General features: G+C 38.8%; 1 protein-coding gene across 3 annotated transcripts in view; it reads left to right on the top strand.

The window, feature by feature from the left end:
• The window catches only part of Gria2 (glutamate ionotropic receptor AMPA type subunit 2), a 148,820-nt gene extending 144,513 nt beyond the window's left edge, over window positions 1-4,307 (top strand). For 2 of the 3 annotated variants that reach the window (XM_023723639.1, XM_004638708.2), the window contains exons 16-17: window positions 1,025-1,159; window positions 1,654-4,232. In XM_023723639.1, coding sequence (XP_023579407.1) covers window positions 1,025-1,159; window positions 1,654-1,818 — 300 coding nt within the window. In that variant the 3' untranslated portion in view covers window positions 1,819-4,232. Of the gene's footprint in view, window positions 1-1,024; window positions 1,274-1,653 lie in introns of all 3 variants that reach the window. The other variant, XM_023723638.1, reaches the window with a different exon arrangement.
• Window positions 4,308-10,443: the final 6,136 nt, after the last annotated feature.

Here is a 10,443-nt window from a genome sequence, read left to right as displayed (position 1 = left end):
AGAAAGCATGAGGTGCCTAATTTGGTAAGCTGTTTTGGTAATGCCTGCAGAGTTACTGATTTGTTTTTATTTTATTTTATTTTAAGTAGAACATAAACATTTAATATATTTATTGCAGTCTGTGTTCATGTCTAACTCATATATGGTAATGCATGAAGCAGAAGCATACTGAAATAGAGTAAATGACAGAATGATCATGGTAGCAGAACTTTTAAGACCCAGCAAAGACAGGAGTGTGTGTTTTCTTGTCTGTTTTACTGGCAATATTTATATCAATGCTGACTGACAAGACTGTCTGTGTACATCACGTGTGCTCTGTTTGTACTGAGTGGCAAGGCTCTGTGAGGTGTAGTACAGCAGAGGAGAGTACACACAGGGAGTGCATTTCAGAGTCTAAGAGACACAGAGAAGCTCACTGCCTCTGCTCACACTGCCAGAGCAGACCTGGAAGGCAGATGCCCCGCGACCCCCACTAGCCAGCGCGCAGCAGCAGAAACTGCCGGAGTCCTCCTCTCGCAACCCTTCTACTTTGAGTGATTGCAAACAGAGCCAGCTCTCCATGCATGACACACATAAACCACTGACACTGTCAAGAGCCAAAGTGACAGCTCCATACCTACACATACGGTTTGTTCTAAACACCTTGTGTGCTGTCGTCTTCCCCCCGAGTAATCCTGGGATGAAGACTTCACCTCCCACCCCTAGTTTCCCTAGGGTAACGGATCTATCTGTTCATCAGCTGAACACTGCAGCTGACATAGGCAGGAAATCTTTTAAGAAATGAGCAAAGAGAAGCTGTAGATAGAGAGATGATTAAATCCACCAAACTTCCTTGACTAAATTTCCTGTTGTCTCGTGGTGGCTAGTGGGAAGATGGACCATCTCAGGGAGCATCTATTGTTTCTGGAGTTCAAATGCATTCTGTGTGACTAGGCTGTTCCTGTGATGATGCTATTGTGACATTGCTGTTCTCCCATGCGCCAGTTTGCCTTCCTAATAACCTCTTCTTATATACATCCTTTAGGAAAAGACCAGTGCCCTCAGTCTGAGCAACGTGGCTGGAGTGTTCTACATCCTGGTCGGGGGCCTTGGTTTGGCAATGCTGGTGGCTTTGATTGAGTTCTGTTACAAGTCAAGGGCCGAGGCGAAACGAATGAAGGTGGCAAAGAATGCACAGAATATTAACCCATCTTCCTCGCAGAATTCACAGAATTTTGCAACTTATAAGGAAGGTTACAACGTATATGGCATCGAGAGTGTTAAAATTTAGGGGGTAGGAACGAGGCTCTAATACCACTTCTAAGTGCACGTTTTAGCTTTCTTGTCGCGTCCTTAAGCTCTTTTAAATGAGGAAGAAGGCGGATGGACCATCTGTATGTATTGTTGGTGTTTTTCCATGTTCCTGATCAGTGACTAACCTGCGGCTCAACTGTCTAGCTCCTCTTTAATGGCGCAATAGCATGGGTGAATGTGGTCAGGTTCCTGCCGTAATTGTGCTCCGTGATTTGCAGTTCAGCTTCGCACTGTTTGCTTTCATTTGCTAGAAGCTTTCAGATAGAAGTAAACTTTTCAAAAGCAGTGCAGCCTTTGCGCTGGATGCTTTCAAAAACGGTAACATATGATCTTTCTTCTCTCCCTCCCCTCTCCTTTAAGATGACCTTGAGCGACGCCATGAGGAACGCGGCAAGGCTGTCAATTTCAGGAAGTACTGGAGGAAATGGACCTGTTTTGACTCCAGCATTTCCAAAAGCAGTGCATGCTGTCCCTTACGTGAGTCCTGGCATGGGAATGAATGTCAGTGTGACTGATCTCTCGTGATTGATAAGAACCTTTTGAGTGCCTTACACAATGGTTTTCTTGTGTGTTTATTGTCAAAGTGGTGAGAGGCATCCCGTATCTTGAAGACTTTTCTTTCAGCCAAGAATTCTTAAATAGGCGGAGTTCATCTTGAATTGTCAGGAATGACTAATCACAAACACGGCATCCTTTTCTATTCGAGTTACGCACGGAGTGTGGCGGCCATGCACCGCTTACGCGGGAGTCCTTGCACTTACCTGACGTCTTTGTGCGGACGGCGAGCCTGTCTCTGCAGCCCCTGTCGGCAGTCTCTTAACTCACGATGACCCAAGCACACTCGACATCAGCCGCATCAAGATGTGACATGTTTTATAAGAAAAAGAAAAAAAAAACACTTAAAAGTAAAAAAAATATTTTTAAGTATTTTCACAAACAAACTGGCTTTTAAATAAATTTGCTTCCATAGTGGTTGGAAAAGACAAAAACCGAGTGAACTAGGGGAAGAGAAGTGATTGACAGACAACAGTTGTAGGCGTCAGTTCCGGATTTTTCAAAGCCAAATATGTAAATGTTAAGGGAAGAAAACAAAGAGAAGATTCCGATCTTGTAATTTAATATTGTTATTAAAACTTTAATGTATCCTATTCTTTAACATTTGGTGTTAATATAAAAATTACTTGCCAATGCTTGACATTTGAAATAAACATTTTTGTATTGTTTTATTTCCAAGTGGTCCAATTAATTTTGCTGAGCTACAGTTTGGTCATAAATCCAGTCAGTTTAAAGGCATTATTAAATTACTAGGTTCCCAGAAAAAATATTTCCCCTTTTAAAAAGGCCAGGTGATTTTTTTTCCAAGTATGAATTGATCCCACATAATATCTGAGTCTATTTTTGATCTGTCTTACTATATACCTACATATACTTATATAATTAAATATTTGCTAATACAAAAGCATTTACTCTACGTAGGTAAATGCTAATAGATTTTGGAATTTAATAATAAGAAACAGATATGTGAGCTTTGTTTTGCAGGTGGTAGAGCTTGCAGAAGAACAGCACTACTTGTAAATGAAATATAAAATGCCTTGAAAATGGCTCTTAACATATTTGGCCATTGATCAAATTTCATAAACAAAATGTAGGCTTTTAACTTCATGATTATAAAAGCTGTCATAAACCCCACATCCTCTGAATAGTTTAAGCATTTTGAATTACATGCACTATAGTTTTGCCCATCCCCATCAATGAGAGCAATCCTAATATATTATTTTTATATTTATTCCTCAGGTGGAATTACTATTTTAATATGCCCAGTATGGATAAAATACCACACTTGTGTAACTTTTGAGTAAAGAGCTTATATTTCTCTATTAATAAATTTAAAAGAATCTACCTTTCCCTTTATAAAAATGCCTTTGATTTTCATTAAAAGCCTCCAAATTAAATGAATTTAGTGCCATAGACAAGTATCTCCACCCAGTGGTTACTTTAACTATTTTACTAGTCTGGTCATTTCTGCAAAGAAGCCTTTGTGTGTACCTGGTACGAAGTGCTTTGAAAATACTTTTGCTTGTTCTATCTCACAGAAGGGAAGGAGACTAGTAGGCTTTAATGGTGACCACTTGCCCTGAACACGGTGGCTTGTGGTATCATATTCTCCTCCAGACTTTACTGCCCCGATCACAAGCTCCTGCAGGAAACACAGTGTAGGCTTAGAGCGCGTCTCCTCAGCAGGTATGTGGGAGACGCATTCAAATTTTTAATAATAAATGCTAGAATGACCAAATTGCAGACTAATAATTTCCATATTGTACTTAAAATGAGTTTTTAAAAGTGAAAAAAAAAAAAAAACCAACAAACAATGTACAGTCAATGGTATTTGTTGTACCTCTGGGCCTACTCTTCCAAAATTCCAATTTTCTCTGTCAAGCTTGAACTAATGTAAATAATTGAAATAATGTAAAGTTATATTTTCATGTTTTTATAGCTATAACATGACAAGAATCCATGATGTGAGAGAATCTCAGCTGTGGATAATGTTGCCTGGATTCTACACATCTCAGTTACAAGCAGTGATCTTAGTCTAATACCCATGTACTGGTGCATCAATATCTTGCTCTATAAACACGTTTGTGCATATCAGTGAAAAGTGCTCCCACGGGAATGGTGACAGCTGTCTAAAGGTTTTTTATTCATTTTATATAAAACTGTTATGGAAAGACCAAAATGTTTATGAACTATTCTTATGTAAATTTACAACTGTCCTTTACTGTACCTTTTTGTTTACAGTATAATACCCTGTTTTTTGCTGTGTTAAGTGGGTGTCCAGCTCCAAGGAGACATACACTTTCTACTACTTCTACTGAAGATACTGGGATTTCCAATTTTTCATGTGTACTATGTCAGAAAATGCTTTGGATTTTATTTTTAAATCTAACATCAGATGGCTTTTTTGAGTGTTGTAAAAACTTCAATCATACATAAAACATGTTCTTACAAAAGGCAAAGATCTTTTTTTATTATTTAATAACACTTCAAACAAATAGGGATAAACAATAAAAAAGAGTTGAGCCTTGCTCCACAGCGGGCCCAGCCCTTCGTAGCAAGAGTGCATCCGTGTTCAGCTAAGTGCAAACAGAAGAGAAATATATGCTTTATGTGATAAAATGATTAATAATTCTGGCATTCCATGCTTGCAGTCATTCAACACTTCGGCACATGTGGAAATATGATGATTAATTACCTCCTTATTCCACAGAGACACTCTGGTGACAGAATTCATGCATCCCGGTCACCTCCTGTCCTGCCGAGTGTGGCCAGCTCCTTTGCTGTAGTAGCCACAGAGGACAGAGCAGAAAGGTGCCTCACTTTGAAAATCCCACGACCTGTTTCAAGAAAAAGTATCCACATACTGTTTTACCAAAGGAAGATGGAGAAACTGGAATCATTCCCATTTTGATTAAATTATAGTTTTTACAAAGCTGATCATTTTAGGTGTACCTGGCTGCATTTCACCTATTCTAGCACTGTTAAAACATTTTAATTCTTCAAAATAATGCCCAGTTTTTAAAATTTTGTGGATTGAAATACATTTAATGTTTAATACATGCATTCATCTGCTTCAAAAGGTTATCTTGGGCCTTGGAGATAGCTCAGCGGTCTAAGTGCCTGCCTAGGCAAGTGCAAAGACTTGGGTTCAGTTCCCAGTACCACATGCCATGCTGCCCCTGCCTCGGGCGCACCACGCTGGCAGCAAAGTTCAGGCGAGGTGATGCACGCCTGTAATCCCAGCACTGGGGAAGCTGAAGGAGGATGACCACTGTGAGTCTGAGTTGCGTGGTGAGATCCTGTACCAAATACATAAAATTAAAAAAAAGAAAAACAGTTATCTTAACTTTCAAATTAGTCAATAGTGTATATTTTTATTCTCGTGGTAGTAAATTGAGCAAATGAAGAATTAACCATAGAGCCACCTTCAAGCATTGTGTTTAGTATGACACCTTCATAACATCATTTAAAAAGACACGGTGAAAATTAGCAGGGTGCAGCGCGACTCTGTTCTCTCCTCTATTCTCTGTCTTACCACATTCCATTTGTACTTGTCAGGAAAATGCGAACAAATAGCTCATGTATTGAGTCTAGCTTGGAATTTATATTTCCCAGTATTTAAGCTAGGGTTTTCGACCGGGTAGAACTTACGGTGTATTGCTTTTTGTGATCCATGTAAAAGGAGGCGTAACTCAGAGAGCTACATATTCCCCTTTAATTTAAGTGAAATAAATATGTGTTCTAATTGAATTAGCTACAGAAGGGACCACTGTCAACATTAATTATTAATGTGCGGATTATTATCATATAGCATGAACTTAGGCGAGTGTTTCACTCAGTTGTCACACATTTTACGCAAATGAACTCTCGAAGATCTTAATAGAATAAACAACAAAATATACTCTTTAACATGTGAAGAGCTCTGATACATAAAATTTGGTTTATTTTAAATGGTTCATAGGAAGGAAGGGTAAGTATAAGTGAATCATTATGATATCACGAATGAAAGTTTGGGGATATCTTAATTGATTTACAAAAGTTATATAAAGAGATTTAGAAAGTGTTGTAATATGTGTTTATTGGCTAACCCATAATCCTGGATATTTTACGAGGCACCTATCAGTACATTGTACTTCATTTGCATTTTGAAACAACAGCACACAGACATTGTGTGAAACTCTAAGATGATGAACGTCCAAATACCTTCATATAAACAAAATAGCCTTCAAAGACTGAGGCTAGCGTACAGGCACCCTGCAGCTGCCCACAGGAGCCGCGGGCCTGGGCTCGGCGTGGGCTGCCAAGGCCTGCACACGCATCCTTGTCTTGTCCCTGCTCATTTCCTTCCGGCTGTGTATTTCACAGTCTGCCCTTCAGGACAACTGCCATTTTTCATATATCTATATACCTCAAATGATATTTCATTTATAAGTTTCTTTCCTCTTTGTTTTCTTCATGTTATCCCATCTATTTTTGGCTTGTCTTTCATGAGAGGTTTAGCTTTGAGGGCACTTGGAATGCAGTCCATTTGCCAGGGACGGGACTGACAGTTTAAAGTGTTCTTAACAATGGTAACGAACACCTGGGCCTTTCTCTAGTGTGATAAGGATTACCTGCTAGGCTTTATTTCTGCCTTTCTCACTTACCCCCTACTTGTAATTTGTCCTATTCTTCCATGTAAAACGTTCCCCAATTTATGGAATAACTGAAGGAAGAAGAAAGGTCTTGGGTGAAGCAGGGAGAGAAGGAACTCTGTTACTAATGTTTTCTCATCAAAATTCCTTCTGGAAGTACTGTACAACATACCCAACCCAGCCGTCCACAGTAGCTCCACTCCCAAATACTTCTAATTGTCACTTATCCCACCAGGAATAAGTTAGCCTTGCCACCCTGAGCCAAACTCCCTTTTGGACATGCGTAAACTCACTGTTACACTGTTAGGCTGGCTGGGATTCACTGAATGAATTAGCTCAATTTTTTTCTCTCTTTCTTCTTTCAGGTTAATGTGCCAATTTCATTTTACTGTAAATTGGAATGTAGGGGAGTGGATGAGCTCTCAGGAGAGAGTTCTAACCAGGACTCTAGGTTTATCTGCCCTTTCCCCACTCATGTGCCTCTTTCCTCAACTGGAGAATGCAGATACTAGAATGATTTGGTGCCAGTGAGGAAAGGGAACTTGCCAGTTATTGAAGACAGACTGTCCCACGGTCCCTTTGTACAGTGGCTTGAAGGTGGATTCATATTGATTTCTACCCTGTGCAAAGAAAAAAAATGGAATTGAGTTTAAAATTTGTTTCATTGTCTCAAGACATTAGTAAAACAGCTCCCTCCTGTGAATTTAATTTATAATGCATGTATTCAGTCCACATAATAAGTATTTATTGAAACTGCTCCTTAGGGCCGGCCAAATAGCTCAGCGGATTAAAGCACCTGCAAGCAGACACAGGGGCTGGGGGTTCAACCCCCAGGCCTGCCATACCAGACCCACACCCAGGGCACACTGAGAAGGCAATTGAGACTGGGTGTGGTGGCACCCACCTGTAATCCTTGTTCTTGGGGGGCTGTAAGCAAGTGGATCACTACAAGTCCGATCTAGTAGTGAGACCCTGAACACCATTTAGCCCATTCCCTAAACCAAAAAATAAAAGAATAAGAATAAATAAATGAAAATGATCTTAGAGATTAGCTGAAGCCACCATACAGATATATATTTTCCATAAAAGGTGATTCATTGGTCCCAGTCATTTAGAGTTATTACTGTTAGTTGGATTATACAATAAGTGACAACAAGTTAAACACTTTGTCCAATGTTATTAAGCAGAACACTTTCAAAATGTAATTTGGGGCAGAGGCCTGACATAATTCATCAAATCTCAAACATGAGTTTATATTTTGCCCTCCAAATAATCTTTGATTGCAAGACTCGTGCTCCTTCATGTATTCACTGATCTTCTAATCAACATTTCCATTCTATCCTCAAAGAGCCAAATTCATTAAGGAAAACTAGAGCAGGGAAGTTCGCATCTCTTCTACCTGCATGGCCTAAGGTCTAAATTTTTGGATAAGAGTTAATTAAAGTACCAGAGTGTTTCGGATTATCTGTTCAGTAGCATGTTGCATTCAAACTGTGACACAAATTAAAGAAGTAAACTGGCAATTTCTCAACCAAGGACAAGCAATTCATAATTTATTACTTTTAATGCTTAAAATGAAAGTCATTATTTATTTTTGTTTATTTGATTTCATTCACTGAATTGATTCTAAACTCAGTGAAGTTAGTTTATTTCAGATGAGAAAAATTTGGAGGCGAATTTAAAATTTATTGTATTTGCTAAAATCATACTTTGTCTTAAGAATATATATGTGATAGTCACATTTATTTTAATATCACTCATTATATTTTCAATATTAATAGATATGGAAGTCCATTTATAAACATGAGAATCAAAAGTGATTGACCACTAATGTGTAGTGTCAGTTCATTCCTTTTTATTCAATTTTGTTAAGAGATATTTCAGGCATTAATATTTCTTCTAAGCTTCTTAGAGTCAAGAATTTTGTGGTATGAAAATTTCCGTGGCTATTGGATTTCTAGAATTTTAAGATTTTGGATATCTGTGATCCTTCCCCAAATCACTTTTGTGTAAGTCTACAGACTCTGCTGAAGGCGTAGCCTCGTGACGGTGGCGAGCAACCTTCGGGAAACTCTCTGGGACGTGAGATCGCAGCTCGCTGACCTGTGTAGCCTCAGTGGTCCTCTTGCTGCTGTCCCTTGCTCCTGCACCCCTGACCTTGGTTCACTTAGCTGGCTATCGTCACTGATGAAAGAAAAGCTTTAGTGACACTTAGGTCATGCCTTGCGGTTCTTCATGAAATTAATTTTGCCTGCTGTCGGGGTCGAAGGCTGCACTGAGCTTTGCATGTGCTCCTTCTAGATGTGTGCCCCAACTCTCTGTGAGGTGGCTGTGGGTGAGGAGTGTGCCTCTACCTTCTTCACTGGGGTTCTTCGGAAAGCAAAATGCACCTTTGGATTGCATTTGTGTTTAATCTGAATCTTAAACAATTTTCAAGTCAGTTTTACATGCATTATCTTGTCAGTTACTTGGGTTAAGAGATAAAGGTGTCTCTATTTTTATTTATTGTTTGTGTTTTCTCGGCATGTCTGTGTATGTTCATTTGTGTATTAAAATTCCATACCCTTTGTAGCATTTATTCTTATTAACTATTTGTAACTTTGTTAGTACACTTTCTGGGGTTTTACACTCAAAAATGTAGATGACTTTGAGGTAGCTACTATGAGTACTGTAAGGAGTGTTTTTAAAACAAATCAACCCTGTGCATTGCACATTTAAGAGAAGCAAATGGAAGCCCCAAATTATGCCTGGCTATTTTTATTTCAAATTTATGTGTTTATACAAAATTTCATTTCTAATATTTGTGATTTATAAATAGGCTCCCAAGCATCTCCATACGGGAAAGACTTGAAATGATGTTCACTGTGTCTCATGTCTTTCATTTTCTTCATAAGAAAAGCAACCTACAAGGCCTAAAAATCACACATCTACTTCAGAAATGTTTTCTCGGGAGACCGAAAGAAGTACAGTCTGTACACCACGCCTCCGAACACTTGTAACATCCAAAGAGAATAAGCTACCAGTGCAGTTTGCACGGCGCCGTCCTGCCCTCGGGCTCCAGCCTCGCCAGCCGTCGCTCGCCGGGCTTGCAGGGCGCTCAGCCACAGACCTGGCCAGGAAGGACGTCAGGGCAGGACTCGCGATTCTCTCCTCCCCAGGCGGGAGCTCCGTCCTCACACAAGCAGCTATTAGAACAGGAGTGATGTTGGATCCACAAGTTCACTTTTTACCCGTAACTAATAACCTAACTTTCAAATGAAAATGTCCTTTTGTATCTGGATTTCTATCCAGAGACTCCCTTTTCTCACTCTTGTGCTTTTCTTTCATAAAAAAATGACTGGAAAAACATCATGGCAGTTAATAAAAATATAATTATACATTTTGTGGTCGTAAATAGGCAGTATATGTCTATGTGTATGCTAGTGACATCTATTGTTATTTATACTCTAAATATTTATGATTAAAATACAATCTAATAAATAGTATGAAAAGACATAATCATTTTTGCTTAATGGTTACTCTAAAATAATTTTTAAACAGTAGTCGTAAATGAAAATGTCATTTCCATTTGCTTTAAGAGATACGAAAATATTTTGGAAATAAAATGTAAAGCACTGGTTGAGATCATAGGTTGAGTACATAATGTTAAATATGCTTTTTAATGCTTTATTTTTGGCATGCTTATAAGGAATAAATTTTAGTTCTATTAGATTATACAATGATAACATTGGTTTTTAGCTTATATAAACCCCATACATAAAATTTTAATATTATTCTAGAGCAATAAATGAATTTCAAAGCACACTGATGTTTAATTCATGGATTTATAGACCTTTCATACATAATTTTATTTCTATTGCCATATTATACAATAAAATACACGCGAGATCCAGTCCTAGCCCAGACCTGCTGAGTGTGTGGGAGAGCTTCCGGCTACCCTGCGCCAGCGGGACCTACTGGT

The sequence above is a fragment of the Octodon degus genome, unplaced genomic scaffold (assembly GCF_000260255.1).
Source record: "Octodon degus isolate 3935 unplaced genomic scaffold, OctDeg1.0 scaffold00101, whole genome shotgun sequence".
Taxonomy (NCBI): domain Eukaryota; kingdom Metazoa; phylum Chordata; class Mammalia; order Rodentia; family Octodontidae; genus Octodon; species Octodon degus.
The sequence above is the reverse complement of the archived record's forward strand: the minus strand, read 5'-3'. Positions and strand labels throughout refer to the sequence as shown.